General features: G+C 33.1%; 1 protein-coding gene across 6 annotated transcripts in view; it reads right to left on the reverse strand.

The window, feature by feature from the left end:
* Positions 1-18,734, reverse strand: part of LOC143059737 (uncharacterized) — a 122,219-nt gene that overhangs the window by 16,608 nt on the left and 86,877 nt on the right. For all 6 annotated transcript variants that reach the window (XM_076233286.1, XM_076233285.1, XM_076233282.1 and 3 more), the window contains 16 exons: positions 18,434-18,635; positions 16,727-16,878; positions 15,663-15,890; positions 15,182-15,347; positions 14,098-14,363; positions 11,533-11,595; positions 9,760-9,963; positions 8,741-8,914; positions 8,126-8,242; positions 7,352-7,525; positions 6,440-6,583; positions 5,994-6,143; positions 5,079-5,195; positions 3,561-3,713; positions 2,401-2,461; positions 1,354-1,388 (listed from right to left, as the gene is read on the reverse strand). In XM_076233286.1, the coding sequence (XP_076089401.1) occupies positions 1,354-1,388; positions 2,401-2,461; positions 3,561-3,713; positions 5,079-5,195; positions 5,994-6,143; positions 6,440-6,583; positions 7,352-7,525; positions 8,126-8,242; positions 8,741-8,914; positions 9,760-9,963; positions 11,533-11,595; positions 14,098-14,363; positions 15,182-15,347; positions 15,663-15,890; positions 16,727-16,878; positions 18,434-18,635 (2,406 nt within the window). The remainder of the gene's footprint in view (positions 1-1,353; positions 1,389-2,400; positions 2,462-3,560; positions 3,714-5,078; positions 5,196-5,993; positions 6,144-6,439; positions 6,584-7,351; positions 7,526-8,125; positions 8,243-8,740; positions 8,915-9,759; positions 9,964-11,532; positions 11,596-14,097; positions 14,364-15,181; positions 15,348-15,662; positions 15,891-16,726; positions 16,879-18,433; positions 18,636-18,734) is intronic.

Genomic DNA, 18,734 nt, shown 5'->3' on the forward strand with positions numbered 1-18,734 from the left:
GTTCTATGCAGTTCCTTGTAGAATTGTTTGTCTTTTCAATGTCTTTTGTCTTCATTACTAACCAGTTTTGCATGTCCCCTTGATAATTGTCTGTCTATTTTACTTAATTTTTAAGTTTTGACTGCTGGTTAATATACCATGACAATGCATGTGCTTATTTTTCATGTTTTACAGAAGAATTTGAAGAATTTTTGATAACTTTTACATGTAAGACAACAAAATTTAAAATCCATTGATTAGATAATAATCTGATTGATATATAGAGATTAATACATGGCCTTTTCCATATCAGCCTGGGTATCATCCCGAGACCCCCATATCAGCCCGAGACGGAGTCGAGCTGCTGATATGGGTCGAGGGATGATACCCAGGCTGATATGGAAAAGGCCATGTATTAATCGCTTTATCATATACTTCCGACAATAGTTTTATGTAAGGCAAATAAACTAATGCAATAACTAAAACAGTCAAACACTTTATAAAGAAAATTAAAATTATGAATCAAATATACTGTAGTTGTCCAACAACAGCATCATTAACTCCTTATATATTTATGGTAACATTTCCTATAGAGGCATTTTGAAACATTGAAAATTTGGAAGAGTTTTACGATCATTACTACTCCATGTTTGTTGTACTAGAAAATGATTCATAATTGTCAATGGCATTTGTTAGCAAGTATTAAACTATCTCCACAAAAGTTCCCGTAAATTTTGACGTCGTCATAAAAACATCTGACGTCACAATGGATAAGTAAACAACCGATACCGGAAACACCGGAAGTAACTTGCATGAGAGGCACTATTATGGGTTTTGTGCACGAGATGCACCTGATATGGGTTATCAGCCCGGGTGGGAAATTATGGCTTGTGTACTTCCGCTCATTACACATATGCAAAAGCTATCATATCAATGCTAAGTATATGATAAATGCAAATAATTACATTAGATGTATGTTTCATTATGATACGTTATTCTGATTGGCTAACTGCACATCACATGTTAATCCTTAAACAATTGCATAACACAATAAAACTTATCATTCATGATGACACGAGGTCCCATAATAAAGTGCACAGGTAAACTAAATAAAAACTTGATGTAAATCGTGTTTTCATGATCCAAGCTAAAAAATGTAATTACAAGTATTGAATGTTTCTTTTTGTAACTTCATAGGGTTGTAAAAGCGTTGACCGTGCGCACATTTTTAGAATGAAGCGCGGAAAAATGTACTTCGGTCAACGCTTTTACACCCCAATAAAGTTACAAAAAGAAGCATTCAAATCTTAAGTAAAATTCAAAATACTATAAAATTGATTCTAACCAGGTTCCTATTTATAGTCTGATACTTACATTTCTGCCAGGTTCTCCTTGGTCTCCTCTTGGACCTGAAAAATAGTAACCATAGTTACACCACTTTATATCAGCTATAAACAGTCAACTTTTGTTTATTAAAAAAAATTGGGAATCAGTTCAGATGATGCATCCACTTGCATATAAAGTTATAAAGGGACATAACTCAAGAAAAATAAAAGTGAAGTTACCGAAATTCATACTTGATCTGTTTTGTGTTAATAAGCATTGTGTGTAAGACTCTTAACATTTGGTTGAGGATAACTTAAGTTAGAGAATGAATATGAAAAATTCAGCAATTGTAATTTGTAAAGGGGCATAGCTCTAGAAATGTAATACAAATACTACCAAATTCAAATTTAATCTGTGTTTTGTTGTAACAAGCATTGTGCTTAAGTTTCAAAACATTTGCTTGAGTAAAACTTGAGTTAGAGAACAGAAACCTATTTTCTAGATGTACAGACAAACAAAGGTTGTATATTGTCCTCTCCATTATTGCGCTGGCAGAAACAAAATTTTCCTATATACAATTTAAGGAAGCTGGCTTGTCATGTTTTGGATTTTTGGTAAGATTTTCGGAATCCTCTGGTTTTATCCATCTAAATGCATTAACAAATGTTGACCAGTGACCCCATTTTTCTTTTTATAATTCTTTTACATGTGTAATGATAAGCTGTCTGTTAAAGTCTTTTAAAATTTTAATTACTTTTTAATAGTTTTTGAGGACTTTAACTTGTCAATGATAAAGCTATGAAAAGTGAAGAGAGAAAATTTTCCCGCCACCATTTCAATGGCTAATATATTGATAACGAGCACTGACCTATATATATTTTTTGCTCTTTGAAGTCCTTTATTAATTCCCTATCAATATAAAATAGTGTTTCGAAAGGTTAATTACTTTGAAACTGAGAAGCGAACTCCCTTAAGGTCAACGTCAGAACATTTTCCCTTATTTGTATGAGACTTATAAACTGGGGAAGGCAAGGGTTCTCAACCAGAATATGGAAAATAATACAAACATTATTTTATGTCAAATAAATGACCTACCTTGAGCCCCAATACCAGGTGTGCCAGGTATTCCAGGTAAACCTCTTTCTCCAAGATCTCCCTGAAATATAAAAAAATAAATTCATACGTTTTTTTTAAACTTTTTTATCTTCAGAATTTCCTTAAAATTACAAATTTAGGGGCAGCAACCCAACAACCAGTTGTCCGATCCATCTTTAAATTTTAGGGCAGATAGTTCTTGACCTGATAAACAATTTAACTCCGTCAGATTTGCTCTAAATGCTTTGACTTTTGAGTTATAAGCCAAAAACTGCATTTTACCCCTATGTTCTATTTTTAGCCATGGCGGCCATCTTGGTTGGATGGCCGGGTCACCGGACACATTTTTTAAACTAGATACCCCAAAGATGATTGTGGCCAAGTTTGGATTAATTTAGCCCAGTAGTTTCAGAGGAGAAGATTTTTGTAAAAGATTACTAAGATTTACAAAAAATGGTTAAAAATTGACTATAAAGGGCAATAACTCCTAAAGGGGTCAACTGACCATTTCGGTCATGTTGACAGACTTATTTGAAAATCTTACCTTGCTGAACATTATTGCTGTTTACAGTTTGTCTCTATCTATAATAATATTCAAGATAATAACCAAAAACAGCAAAATTTCCTTAAAATTACCAATTCAGGGGCAGCAACCTAACAACGGAATGTCCGATTCATGCAGATAGATCTTGACCTGATAAACAATTTTACCCATGTCAGATTTGCTCTAAATGCTTTGGTTTTTGAGTTATAAGCTAAAAACTGCATTTTACCCCTATGTTCTATTTTTAGCCATGGTGGTCATCTTGGTTGGTTGGCGGGGTCATCGGACAATTTTTTTAAACTAGATACCCAAATGATGATTGTGGCCAAGTTTCGTTTAATTTGGCCCAGCAGTTTCAGAGGAGAAGATTTTTGTAAAAGTTATCGACGACGGACGACGGATGCCAAGTGATGAGAAAAGCTCACTTGGCCCTTTGGGCCAGGTGAGCTAAAAATGGACACAAAATCCATAGAACAGAACTTAATGACTGTAACAACTATATTTTCAGAATTATTTAGTAGTGTTTAGGGAAATATGTATGTACATCCTTGTATGTAAACAACTTCAGTTGTTTTTTTCCTTATAATGTACCATGTAAAGTTAACAAAGACCTTACCTTAGCTCCTTTAAGAATTTCTCCACTTCCACCAAATCCAGGTCCTGGTGGTCCAGCTGGACCAACAGAACCACTATCTCCCTTGTATCCACGGAGACCATTAAATCCTGGACGTCCACGGTCACCCTTTCTTCCTCTTAATCCTCTATAGCCCTGTAACCATGGTAACATTCAATAATTTCTTTTGTTAAATCAGTTTCATATTTTAATTTCCTGTAGACAGTAACTTTTAAGTTTTCCTTTTTTAAACAGTTTCACATTTTTTTCCATTTGATCACAAGTTTCATAATTTTCTTTCATTTTATCAAATTCATATTTTACATTTGTTTACTCAGTTTCATATTTTTCTATCATAAAATGGTAATTTTTGAAATCTCAAGAAGCGCTGTATTCTGATTCACACTACATTCGTAAAACAATATTCCGAAAACAAATAATGTCTTTTATAAAACATAAGGATTTTCAACAGTAAACTGTTAAAAATTCTTGTCGACGAGAAACATGCGATCTCTTGAACGCAAAAATTAAAACTAAAGCTAGCGTATGTTACACAGGTGAACTATGACGTAGGTGAGTACATCTCATGGATGTAATTTTAATCACCTAGTTAATTGCGATGAGAACATGTTGTGAAAGCAAACATATTCTATATAATATAAATGTAATTTCATGGTAAGTATATAACCAAATTCATATAAAATCACTTTAGTAGTCATCATAAAGTTAAAGATTACATTATTGACCACTTTTGGATTAATTACTTAATAAATGTAGTGTACCTGAGTATTCAAAATTTGATGTTAAGTCTGATTTCATTGGTAATACATTCACAGTTCATATACATGTATTAAACTAAGTTCATGATGTCAAACTATGAATTATAACATAAGCATAATAGTTTGTATTTCATGAAGAAAATTAAGATCTTGTCATAACTTTTAGTGCATTTTATTGAAAATTTACTTAGGGCTATTCCAGAAAAAAATGTATGGGGGGGTTGGAAGGCAGTTTTTGTCAGCACCCGCCACCCAGACAATTGTAATTCAGTATTATAGTGCATTATAGTGTGAAAAGTTGCTCTGATTCCCATCACCTATGTATTATTAATATAATGTGCCTTCCAAGTTCCAACCCCCCCATACATTTTTTTCTGGAATAGCCCTTAATAAATGTATTTCTATGAATTCTATTGATGTGTAATACTCGCAGCATAGAGGGTTATTTTCGCAGGGTGTAAATTGTTTGCTTATTTTCGCGGATAGAACAAAATTGCTAAAATAAATTCCGCCCAATTTAAAAATGATTATACAAAGGTACTGATTCAATCTTGAATACACAATAATAAAAAAAAAAATATTTGTATACCTTATTCAATTGAAAATCACAAAATTTTATACTCTCGAAAATAACCCACTATATTTTAAATGAAAATGTGATGTCATTCATTATATTCCATTGACTGTCATTTTTCAAACAGTCCTACAATAATCAAATATTTTCACTGTAAACTAAACTTACAGGTAATCCAGTCATTCCTATGTCTCCTTTCGGACCTCTGAATCCTCTTGGTCCAACTGGTCCTTGAGGGCCTTCTGGTCCCATTGGTCCAGGTTCTCCAGTATCACCCTTTTCTCCCTGCGTGAAGTATAAAAATATAAATGATTTATGGTGATAGACAATTTACAATAATATAGTATTAATATTGTGTCATAGATCAAATTCATTCGTTCTCGTTCAATGTATGTTTATTAGTATTTAATTGTCTTTTGATTGAATTAATCTATTAAAGCACTTCATATGTATAAAAATTCTATTTTCATTTTCAAGTTTGTTTTAAATTTTACAACTGACGCTATTTTTCAATTCATAATTTGCAAGCCATTGAAGGGAACAAAACTTTTCAGAAATTAATGTTTTTAATTCAAAAAAAATATTTCTGGAAGAAAAGTGCTCCATTAATAGCTAATGAGGAATAATCTTCTATAACAAATGAAAAACTAGAAACATTCCGAATAAAGCCTATAGCTGCTTGCTTTTATGATTTATCAATATTTAATCATTTCAATATATGTGAATAATTTAATTTTGGATGTAACACATCTTCTGATTGGCTGACGTTATTTTGTTATCAGCCCATAGACATAATTTAGTCATGTGACCGTGACGTCATCAATGTTTTTCATCGTTTTCTACGTTTTAAAATGGAATTTAGAATTAAATTATCAGAAATGACTAAAATAATTTTTCTGTCTATTCGAAATAACATAAAAAATGTGGTGCACACTGTTAAATAACCTGCTACGCGCGGTATTCAGTCTGCACCAAATTTTTATGTTATTTCTTCATAGACAGAAAAAATATTACAATCATTCCTTAAGTAACTCCTGAAGAAACTGAAACCAGTATCATATTCATATAAACTGGTATCCTTACCTTGACACCTACACCCCCAGTTACACCATCAGGCAGGACACCAATTGGGCCAGGTAATCCACGTTCTCCTTTTTCTCCATTGACACCAGGTGGTCCAGACGGTCCTTCAGGGCCAGCTTCACCGTCTTTGCCATCTTTACCATCAGATCCCTAAAATTAATTCAAAGGTAAAGACTTTTTTAACATGTTTTGTCTTAATTTGTTACTTAGTTAAGAAAAACAAATCACTTTTTTTTGGTTTTTATCATACTGTCATATTGGTAATTCTATCATCATTTTCATTGAAAATAACTGTTAACACTATAAATCCTTGCTATAAAAAGTTTTTTTAATTCCTAACTAGGTGTACTGTTTTATGTGGTGCAGTTTTTATTTTACAATTATCTCTAGTTTTTTCTGTTGTGATCGAAAGTTTATTATTTGCTGCAATTATTTTGTTATCTTACTCTCAATCCAACCAGGCCATCTTCTCCTCGAAGTCCTTGTAATCCAGGGAGACCAGGGCTTCCAGGTTCCCCTGGAATTCCTGGGACACCATCAACACCTCGTGGTCCGGCAGGTCCTGTAGCTCCATCATCTCCTTTGTCTCCCTGGAACGTACAGAATAGAAAATATATATATATATAGAATTATTTTTTTATACTGAATTTATTAGCAAGAATTTCAAGCGAGTCTGTTTTGGGGGCATTGAAATAAAATGAAGAAGTAAGTAAAATTAATTTTACGTTAGAAAACGTTGTGATAGTTATTCTGGTGTATGAATAAAGTCATGTGCATTTAAGTGCTGTCCATGACACATTATTGTTCTGACTCAAATCTGATCATTCTTTGCTCTTACAACTTAATGCTGCATGCTAAGCCGAAAAGAATGAAATACCAATTTTAAAGTCTTTAGTTTGACCAATTACAGAGCAACCATTTAACTTTCAAGAGGGGGTTAGGATTTTTTGTCTCAGTCAGCTGGAATTTTTTTTAAAAGTTTTTTGACACGATTCAATCAAATTAATTTTTTCAAAATCCAACATAATTAGTTATGGGGAAAATCTAGATTCAGAATATTATTTTGGTCATCTGTTTGATCATATATTTTTCTTTCATTGAATTGGGGATCAGAATATTTTTTAAGAAAAAAACATAACCCCCACCTTGAAGTTTAAATAAATGGTTACAAGAACCATTAATTTAAAAAAAAAAATGAGGCTATATCAATCAAATTTTTTTTTTCAAAATTGAACATAACTTGGTATGGGATCAGAATATTTTTTTGGAAAAAAACTAAACCCCCACCTTGAAGTTTAAATAAATGGTAGTTCCCTATTAATAATAAAATACACACAGACATTCTATATTTAATTTACCTTTTGGGCAGGTCCTCTAACACCAAGACCGCCATCAATATCTCCTGAGCCACCGTCTGTCTCAATAATTGTTTTACCGGGTGGACCTGGGGGTCCTGCTGGTCCCTGAACACCAGGAGAACCAGTTGCTCCTGTGGGTCCTTGAATACTTTTGCCTGGTTCACCTGTATCTCCCTGAAATCAAAAGATAAATATTATATGTGTAAAAATAAAATGTAAACATGTATATGAAATAGAGTGGATAATTTTAGCAAGGAGGTTTATTTTTCACAAAGTTTTCAAAAAAGATGTAATCTCCGGTAAATCTAGTTTAAAAAAAGAATCAAAAACAAGAACAATATAAAAGTTACACCTGGTAAATAGGTTTAGCCCTAGATATCACTAAATTTAACCTGCTTTACAGCAATTTTTTTCTTTATCATCCAAAGAAAACCTTGAATTGATCCCTATGTTCTATACTTAACCTCTATAGCCATGTTGTTTGGCAAATATTTTTAACTATAATTTGGTTTCCAATTGCCCAAATAACTTCAGAGGAGAATATTATTGTAAAAAATGCAAACACACCACGTGACAAGATTAAATAACTTGCAATTTGGGTTCAAAATGATTTTTTTTTTTTTTTTTAATTAGCTCTGAAAATTAGCTCTGAAAATCAGCTCTGAAAATCAGCTCTGAAAATTAGCTCTGAAAATTCTTAATATAAAAGCAAGAAGATGTGGTATGATTGTCAATGAGAATAATATCCACCAAAGTTCAAATAAAGTTCTTTACCTTTGGTCCGTTCTGTCCATTTAGACCAGGGTCTCCCTGTCTGCCTGGTAGTCCTGGTTTTCCGGGGATTCCTTCTTCTCCAGGAGTGCCATGTATTCCGTCTTTACCAGAATCACCCTACAAGTAATTATTTACAATTTGAAGTTCCAGGAGAAAATTTACTAGAATTAATTACTCTATACATTTACTTTAACTCAAAAGAAAATTGATTATGTTAACAAGTTCAAGATGTTTTGTTTTTAGACAATCATTTTTAGTTTCAAATTCCATGGATTAAAATGTTGATAGAATGGAATTAATTAACAAGATTTCAGATGACTACAAAAAAAATTTTCAATCAAAGATTTCTCAGGAAAACTGTGTTTAAATGCAATTAATCTCAAGTGTCTAAGAACACTTTTTGTTTGCAAAAATATACTATAGAATGTTTTTTGACCATTTTTTGAATTCCATAACTCACTGTAATATTTTTAACCATTCCTACTTTTATTTATTAATTATGTAATTCATAAAGATTGTATGCGTCATTTTTTTCTTTAAAAAGGTAGGAGATATGTTTTGTGTGTGTCTAGCTATATAGCCAAGTCTGGTATATTGGGAGAGTTTTTTGTTTACCTTTGGTCCAGCAGGTCCTCTGACTCCAGGTTCTCCAATGGGCCCCTGTCGTCCAATCTCACCAGGTATTCCAGGTATACCTGCGTAACCCTGAAGTCCCTGTTTTCCTGATGGTCCTTGTGGACCCTGTATACCAGGCAGACCAGGCTCACAACCACAATCTCCTGAGCCTTCCTACAATACAGATCAATTTCACCATTTATTTAAAAACATATAAATATGATAATGCTGTCTCTAAAAGAAAATTCTAGGTTACCTTTAATGACAATTCTAAATTAAAAAAAACGATGATGACTTTTTGTGAAAATAATTTTATGGGAAATATTGTAACCAGGTAAAGATATCTTACACAGCTACTTTTGTATAGGTACTATTTCTGTACTAAAAATTTGTAGTACTGGAAATCTACTTTTAATATTCAGTACTATTTTGTTACTCTAAAATTATTGTAATATTTAGGTACCTGTATTTTACAGTACTTTATTTGTAATTGAAATTTAGATACTACACATTTTTGGTTACTACTGTTACATTTTCAGCATTTTGAGTTTTTCTATTTCAAATCTCTTAAAGTTATGATTTTCAAACATGGAATATTGTATTATTTCTGTACCAAAATATTTAGTACAAATCAAGTACTGTAAAATACAAGTACCTAAATATTACAATAGTTTTAAAGTAAAGAAATAGTACTAAATATTAAAAGTAAATTTCCAGTACTGCATTTTTTTAGTACAGAAATAGTACTAAATATTAAAAGTAAATTTCCAGTACTGCATTTTTTTAGTACAGAAATAGTATCTATGCAAAAGTAGCTGTGTATATGTTAATTTCATGGAAGTCTTTTATAGAAGACAACAATATATGGTAAAAAAATATAAGTAAAGGACTTTATTAATACAAAAATCAAGATATTGTTTAAAAAAAAAAAGAAAAAAGTCTTTTCGTTTTATTTACACAAATTCTAGATAAGTTTGCACAAAATACCATAATCACTATAAATATATATGAGAACATACAATATCAACAAGACCAGTATCTCCTCTTCTTGGCCCATCATATCCTGATCCAGGAGGTCCCGGGGGTCCAGGTAGACCCTGAGGTCCTACAGAGCCATCATTTCCAGACAGACCCTGTATTCCCTGTGGACCAATAGGTCCAGTTGCTCCAGGTTCTCCATTGATACCAGCTTGTCCTCTAGGTCCAGGTTCTCCAGAATCTCCCTGTATGGAAATAAATGTTTACATATTAGTCCTATGAATGTGACCTACAGAATTAGACTTATAACCAGGTTAATACTAACATGAACAACACAATGGGTAAAACAGGTGGAGCTGGATCTGCTAACCCTTCCGGAGCATCTGAGATCCCCCCCATTTTTTTGTAGGGTTGGTGTTGCTTAGTCTTTAGTTTTCGAATGTGGAGCTGGATCTGCTAACCCTTCCGGAGCATCGGAGATCACCCCAATTTTTTTGTAGGGTTGGTGTTGCTTAGTCTTTAGTTTTCGAATGTGAAGCTGGATCTGCTAACCCTTCCGGAGCATCTGAGATCACCCCCAGTTTTTTGTAGGGTTGGTGTTGCTTAGTCTTTAGTTTTCGAATGTGAAGCTGGATCTGCTAACCCTTCCGGAGCATCAAAGATCACCCCAATTTTTTTGTAGGGTTGGTGTTGCTTAGTCTTTAGTTTTCGAATGTGAAGCTGGATCTGCTAACCCTTCCGGAGCATCAAAGATCACCCCCATTTTTTTGTAGGGTTGGTGTTGCTTAGTCTTTAGTTTTCGATGTTGTTTTTGCATGTTTTTTTGAACTATTGTTTGACTGTTTGTCTTTTTCTCTTTAAACCAGGGTGTGTCAGTTTTTTTTATCCAGCTTAAGAGTTCGAATATCCCTCTCAGTAATCATATGCCACTCATTTTTTATTATTTTCAAACTATCATTAGATATCTAATTATTTTTGTTAATTATTGTGGTACCATCTCATCGACATATAACACATATCTTCTAAGCCCTTATAATCAGGTACCTGTATGTTTATCCTTTGTTCCGATTTTATGCAAAAAATGGCATTACAATATTTTGTAACTGGTATTATAATAATTAGCAGGGGTGTTTTTTTCACTCTTTTTTTGTTAGGGTCATAGTTAGAATTAAAATTTTGATCGGTTAAAGAAATGTAATACATGCATAGATTTCACTACACATGCCCGTAATTTAAAAAAAATTTGCATTAAGGATGTTTGCTTGTCATGTTTTGAAATTTTTGTCAGATTTTCGGAATCCTCTGGTTTTATCCATTTTAATGCCTTAAAAATTGCCCATTGACCCATATTTTTCTTTTATAAATCTTTTGCATGTATAGTTATAAGCCATCTGTAAAATTCTTATAAAATCTTTGTTACATTTTAACAGTTTTTGAAGACTTTATAAACTTGTCAATATAAAAGCTAAAAAAAATCAAGAGAGAACATTTTCCAGCCAAAATTTCAAAGGCTTAAATATCTCGAAAAACAAGTACATTGACCTATATTTTATTTTTGTTCTTTTAGTTCCTTTATTAATTCCCTATCACTATATTCTAGCGTTATGAAAAACTTGTTATTTTGAAAATGAGTAGCGAATTTCCTAAAACATAACCTTACATACAGGATTTTTTTTATCTTTTTTCTTCATTTTTGTCAACTTCAAAATCAGGTTTTAATGAACACTCCAAAAAAGTGGTAATAGATATCTTGCTTTACCTTGTTTCAATGAAATCTGCAATCCTAATCACAAACAAATATTAAATTGACTTACTTTATCCCCTTTATCTCCTGAAGGTCCAACTGGTCCATCAAAACCTCTTGGTCCATATTCACCCTATAATACATAAAATATTTCTTTTATTTACAAATTTTTTTTAATTCACATTTGAACCTGTAAAATACAGCTGATTGATGGGTTTTGTTTTATAAAGGTTACATATTATCTTTTTAAAACATTGTTTAGAAACATTAAGCATATAAAATAAAAAATACCTATACAAATATTACATTTATCCCTGACTAATAATATATTTGACCTCATGTTTTTTAACATTAAGACCTATTAAATAGCAAAAGTGTTTATTTTTAAAGTCAGTGGTCATCCAGATTAAGCCTTTAGCAAGAAATTTCCTATATGTCATTTTGTCTTGTATATTTTGAATAAGGTGGTACCTAACACTTTCACTAAAATTAATTTGGCTCATTTAATTTTCTTGAAATTTTAACAAAGTATTTTCTTTGACCCTTTTACAAAAATATAAAAATTTCAAAAAATTTGAACCAACCGTTTTATCAGAAAAATTACACTGGTTATATATCAGTTTGACAAACACTTATTTTGATCATTGAGAAGCTTTAAACATTCCCTTAACAACACAATGTAATTAAAACGATTAGATGATTTTACAGAGTTATCTCCCTGTAGTGTTAGGTACCACCTTAAAAGAAAACATTCAGCATTTGACAAGTACTCTTGTTAAAGGCCATAATTAATGGCTAAGTTTTAATTAAAAAAAAAATATATCTGTTATTCTGAAATAAAGATTTCAAAGATATATCAGAGAAAAAAAATTAAAATATTTACACATAAAAATAAGACAAAAAGCAAAGAAGGAGATAAAAACTGAACAAAATATGTGTAAGCACCCACAAACCAGTAAAACAATGTTGCCCTTTACACAAAAACTTCAATACACATGTATTCCAGCTAAATAAATTATATTATTCCTCAAAGGTTTCAAGAAAAATTAACCCCTGGGAACCATACCTATGGTGTGCTGGAAAGGTCGCATCATTGCAATTCAGAAAAGTATGGTGCTGGGATCAGCTTTAAAATCTTAACCTAATAAAATATTACGGGGAAGCGCATGGCCTAGTTTTAACTAGAAATATTTACCTCTACATTTATCACAGTGATATCCACAATATCAATTATTTTCACAGTAAATTGTAATATAAAAAAGAAAAAGACAAAAACAAAAGAATTGAAGAAAATGTAAAAGAAACCAGTAAAATGTTGATGGTAGATATGAAAATTATTCTAAAAAGGAACAAGAACCATAGCCAGACTTGAGAAAAACAAGATTCAAAATAATACAAAGTTCAAGTTTCTAATCTTAAGATACAATTACAGTACAACATATATATATCCCAGGTTCTAAATAGCAATTAGCACCATAAGCAAAACTGAAAAGGGGAGGTAACAATAAACAAAATGTGGTCTGGTTACCTGTTCAGTTCTATCCATTGTAAGCATATTTATAAAAATATACTTAATATATCTTAATAAAATGTTAGAATCAAAACTTTATATTATAGATAAAAAAAATCTAGAAGAAATATGAATGAATAATGATTTCTATAAAAGCTGATTATTATTCCAATACAGCTGAATATGGTTTTAAAATAATAGGGATTTAGAGGATAAAAGTGTTGTATTTGAAAATTTGCAGAAATCAACTAGTGATTTGATGGTAACAAATAAATTTGACTGGTGATCTTTTAACACAGTCAATTAAAAGATACACAAAACCATCAAATAAAAAGAGGCACACATTGCTTTGCTCATTTGGTGAAAAAATAGCTACTCTTCTAATCAGAAGTTTTATCGGCAATTAAAAACTATTTCTTTTGTTGCTTATCAATTTGCAATTACTAGTATATTTAACATAGCTATGATAGTTTATGAGATGAAAATAATTAAAATGCATAAGTATGAAGTAAAAAATCAACATTTCATGGCTATGGGCAATTACTCTAAAATTTCATTTTAAACTAAAAATCCTCTAAGGTAAACCAATAAATTTCCTTTCTTTTTTTTTATACAGGAATAAGATCGCATGGATTCACTTTTATTTGTGGAATACAAAATGTCATGTATTTCGCAGGTATAGGTAAACCAAGAATTGAACTATTCAACAAATTATAAATTATCTATAGGCTGGAATGCAGGCTGCCAACTGTCACTATTTGTGGGGGATTTCCCCCATGGAGGCTCCCAAATTGAAATTTTGAATGAGCAATTTTGTCCACAATTTTAAACAAAACAATTAATTTTACAATGACATGAGGCTTATAAAAGTAAGAAGAAGCCAAAACACAACATTAAAATGTATTTGAAGGCCCCTTGAAGGTTTTTCAGGACTATGACAGCCATCTTGCCAGCAAAACCCCCATGGGCATTTTGAAAAGTTGGCAGGCATGTGCAGCCCTAGGAAAAACCACTGTATCAAATATCCAATATGCAACTTTTCCTCAATCCAGGAAACTGCACCCATGAAAATGAATGAATACACATTATTTTTGTTTTACAGTAGACCGGTTCTTTTTTACTTACAGGTAAACCAGGTTCTCCTTGAAGACCAGGAGCACCATCCTTTCCAGGTTTTCCAATCATTTCCGACATGTTTCCAGCAAAAACTCCAGGAGTTCCAGGTGTTCCAGGGAGTCCAGGAATACCTGGGGTACCAATAATTCCAGCTTCTCCCTTATGTCCAGCAGGACCCATTGGACCTACTACACCTTGTATTCCTTGTGGGCCCATGGGACCCACTGGACCAGGTGGGCCTGGCAGTCCAGGTTCTCCATCTCCATCTCCAGAACCTAAAGTTATCAAAATAAATAATTATATACAGAAATTATATGATTTTGTACCAAAGGAAAAGTATAAATACATTTGTGAGTATCAAATTTGTGAGATATTTACAGCAACTTTTTTCCTAATCATGCGCAAGTCAAAACTTTATAATTTAATAAACAATCAAAACAGATTTGATTGAATTGATTTTTGGGCTTTAACACCATTATTAACACTATTGGTCATATTTCAATGTCCAGTTTTATTTGTGGAGGAAGACAGAGCTCAAAGAAAGAAAACAATAGCAGGGAAAATTGGCAATCATACTCAATTCAGATTAAAATGGAACCCACCTGCCACATGTGGGATTCGAACTCACAACCTCAGTGGTAATAGGCTAGTAATGCAGGAAATAGCCACTCTGTCAATTAAGCCCTTACCAATTTGAAGATTGTTACAAATATATAGATGAGACCATTGGTTTTCCAAATTGAACTGTCTTATACTAGTCGTTTTGGGGGCCTTCAAATGCGTACTATTTGGTGTTATAGCCATGGCTCTGTGTTGAAAGCTGTACTATGACCTATAGTTGTTCACTTTTAACACATTATGACTTGAATGGAGGGTTGTCTGATTGACACTTATACCACATCTTCTTATTTTTATGAATATATGTCCATAGGACACCTTGCATTATCGCCACTATCATATTTTAATGTTCAGCAAATTGAAATCTGGGCATATATCTGAAAATAGCAGAAAACATCCTAAGGCCACCAATGGGTCTCAAAAACAACTGAAACGGGCCTAATATCAAAGTTTCTATACATCTGATAAATTCTACCTTCAATATTAAGTCCACCTGGACCTGGGATTCCTGGAGGTCCAGGAGGTCCCATTGGTCCAACAGGTCCTGCTACTCCATTACTTCCTGGTAGTCCATTTTCACCTTGTGGTCCAACTAAACCTCTTGGTCCCTCAGGTCCAACAACAGTGTCACCTTTTTCACCCTAAAAAATAAGTGGAAATTGATTAGTATGACACCTAGCCTCATTCCCTTTGAAAGAAAAACTTTCAATTTTGAAACAATTTCAACAAAGAAATGTTGAATTGCTCCCTCTTTATAGAGTTTAATGGCAGCCTTGACAAAAAAGACAGGAGCAAAAAATGAAAAAAACAGTTGAGGAAAAATAGACAATCTAATGGCTAAAACGAAAAGTAATGAAAAATCAGTTGAAGAAAAACTGACCATTAAATGGATAAAAACAAAGCAAATAAAACAAACAGAAAAAAAATGACTTAAAAAGACTTAATTGAATTTGTACCTTTACTCCATCAAGTCCAGGCAAACCATCTCTACCTGGGATACCTTCTCTTCCGTCGCTTCCATCACTACCATTTTCTCCACGTTCTCCTGTCTCCCCCTTTTCACCTTTCTGTCCTTGATCCATGTGCACTTGAGATAAAATGATGTCGACAATCTCCTGGGTGTTTACTGAAGCAGGCAAACCAGGGTCACCTTGAGGTCCAACTTGCCCAATTCCTGGCAATCCCTGATAAAATAATATTATCAATATCATATTTGTGAAATTTTTTGAGGAATAGAATAATATATACAGTGCCAAGGATAACTCAAATGCAAAGTTTGTTGTTCTAAGCATAACTGAGGGGGGATAGGACCTTTATCGAGATTCCGGGATCGGGTGTTTTTAAGCTCGGGATTTCTGGATTGACCCTTTCGGGATCAGGGAACTCTTTTTTGCAAATTTCGGACCTCAGGATTTTGTGTTTTTAAGCCCAGGATTTCGGGATTTCGTTTTTTCAAGCCCGGGATTTCGGGATCAGGACCCCTCCTATCCACCCTCATAACTACTTGTTATTTTCATATCATAGATACTGTGGATTCATATATTTTTGTGAGTACCTATTTTCGTGTATTGCGGAAAACTTCCCTCTTGAGGATATATGATTTCATGGTTTTGTCAAAGTCTGCAAACAACTTCATAATTTTTTTTTAATTTGTTGAACATTTGAAACCTGTACCAAAGAAATTCACATAAATTAGTAACCCTTGAATAATAATAAATTTATAGCTGTAACTGGAGAGCACGTATCTACTCTACAAATTCATATTGTCACCACCGGGATTCGAACCCCGGTCGTCTGCGTGACAGTCAGTGCGTTAACCCACTGAGCCAAAGAATCGATTCCCTAGCTCAGTTGATTAAGACTGGCTATATATGTTCTACCTGTATTAAGGGGAAGCAACCCCGCTACATAGATAAACAGGAAGCTGGTGTTTGACTCAAAATAATTACTACGTTTTTTGTGTATAGTACATGTAATTGAATAAAACAAAATATTTCTGGTTTTTGATGGAGACACATACCCTATCCCCTGGGTCTCCCTTTGGACCTTGGATTCCAGCTGGACCTTCTGGACCATTATTTCCTGGGTCTCCTTGTTCTCCTTTCTGACCAGGGAATCCATCAATTCCAGTCTCTCCTTGTTCTCCTCTTGGACCAGTCTCTCCTCTTTCACCTAAAAATACAGTATTCGTAAACAAAATTAATCAATAAACAAATAAATTGTTTTTAAAATCTGAATGTGTCTTTTTTTTAATAACATAGTTACACTTTTAAATAAATTTTCATTTAAGTGCTTTAAATGCATTTGTACTTTTCTTTTACCCAAGTGAGACAACTCTTACAAATAAATTGGAAGACATTGTGAATTTTAGCCTTTGCCTTAATTCTCTCTGCTCCAGAAGTCTCATAAGGACTCCAAACTATCATTCCACCCTTTTCAATCTTGTGCAGCTGTTCTGTTATAGTTCTGACTAGTCCGTCCATCAGGGGTTCTTTCTTTCTCTTTGTTGTTCTTATCATTGTAGTTTTTGGCCATGCTCAAGCTCTTTTCACTTTTGGAGTCTATTGTAGTGCTACATTACTGTTGTTATCTCTTTCTCACCTAAATATGTGTCCTATCCATGTCCCCTCTCCTTCTAATTTCATAACTGATGGTACTAAGGACTCTCATTTATTGTCTTATTTTACTTGATATTTGTTTCTGTTCATTATTTTGTATATTAAGGTGGTACCTAACACTACCGGGAGATAACTCTGTAAAATCAGCTAAACGTTTTAATTATGTTATATTGTTAAGGGAATATTAAGCTTCTCAATGATCAAAATTAGTGTTTGTCAAACTGCTATGTAACCAGTGTAATTTTTCTGATAAATTGGTTGGTTCAAATTTTTTAGAAATTTTTAATTTATATTTTTGTCAAAGGGTTGAAGTAAATACTTTGTCAAAAGTTGATGAAAATTAAACGAGTCAAATTAATTTTAGTGAAGGTGTTGGGTACCACCTTAATTAGGCCTTCAGTTTTCTTGTTTGAACTTATTTAAATTTCTAATTATAGGTTCTTTAAAGTTGACTAAATGGTATGGGTTTTTTAAAAATGACTATATGGTATGGGTTTTTGCTTTTTGTTGAAGGCCATACAGTGCCCTATAGTTGTTAATTTCTATGTCATTTGGTCTCGTGGAGAGTTGTTTCATTGGCAATCATACCATATCTTATTTTTATATATACTAAATAGTTAAGTATGTCTTTGTTTTTCAAATACAAGCAGCAATGTTCTAGAAGGTACGGTCTGAACATCCACCATAATACAATCTAATGCTAACAGATAACCTACATTAGCATAAAGATTGTACATAGATAGTGATAGACTGTCAAAAACATCAACATCTGCTTGTCTGATGACAAGGGCATGTAGATGTCTAGGGGAGGGAAACCAACATTACCGAAAGAAATGTAGACATATTTTAACACAGGATAACCCTCCCTTACTGAACAATACTGATTTTCCTTATAAACTTGACTTTCATTGTTCCCCCTCTCCCTCCCTTCACCCAAAAAAAAATACAGTCTTGATCTTTGGTGCTATGGAAGGGTAATCAGTACTCCACATGTGGCACCTGTCCTGTTGCTCATGTTAGGACATATCTGGTGAGAAGTCTTATTCATTAGGTCATGGACCATTGCAATTATCTTGCTGTATTATCAATGTAGTAATCTTATGCCTTACCTTTAGCACCCATCATGTCTTCCAGCATCTCTGGTGGTGGTGGTGTAAGTGATGGTGGAGGACCAGGGGGACCAACTGGACCAACTGGTCCCATATCTCCCTTTTCTCCCTTTTCTCCATCTTTACCATCCTTTCCATCTTTGCCTGGTTCTCCAACATCTCCCTTTTCTCCTTTCTCTCCTGGTTTAGCTGTTGGTGGTGGCTGAAAGAAAGATATGGAATGCTTCATACCAAACTGACAATTACTGATAAATTTCTGATAAGCAAAATTTTTACAAACATGGTGGATATATATCTATTT

The sequence above is a fragment of the Mytilus galloprovincialis genome, chromosome 14 (genome assembly GCF_965363235.1).
Source record: "Mytilus galloprovincialis chromosome 14, xbMytGall1.hap1.1, whole genome shotgun sequence".
Classification (NCBI taxonomy): domain Eukaryota; kingdom Metazoa; phylum Mollusca; class Bivalvia; order Mytilida; family Mytilidae; genus Mytilus; species Mytilus galloprovincialis.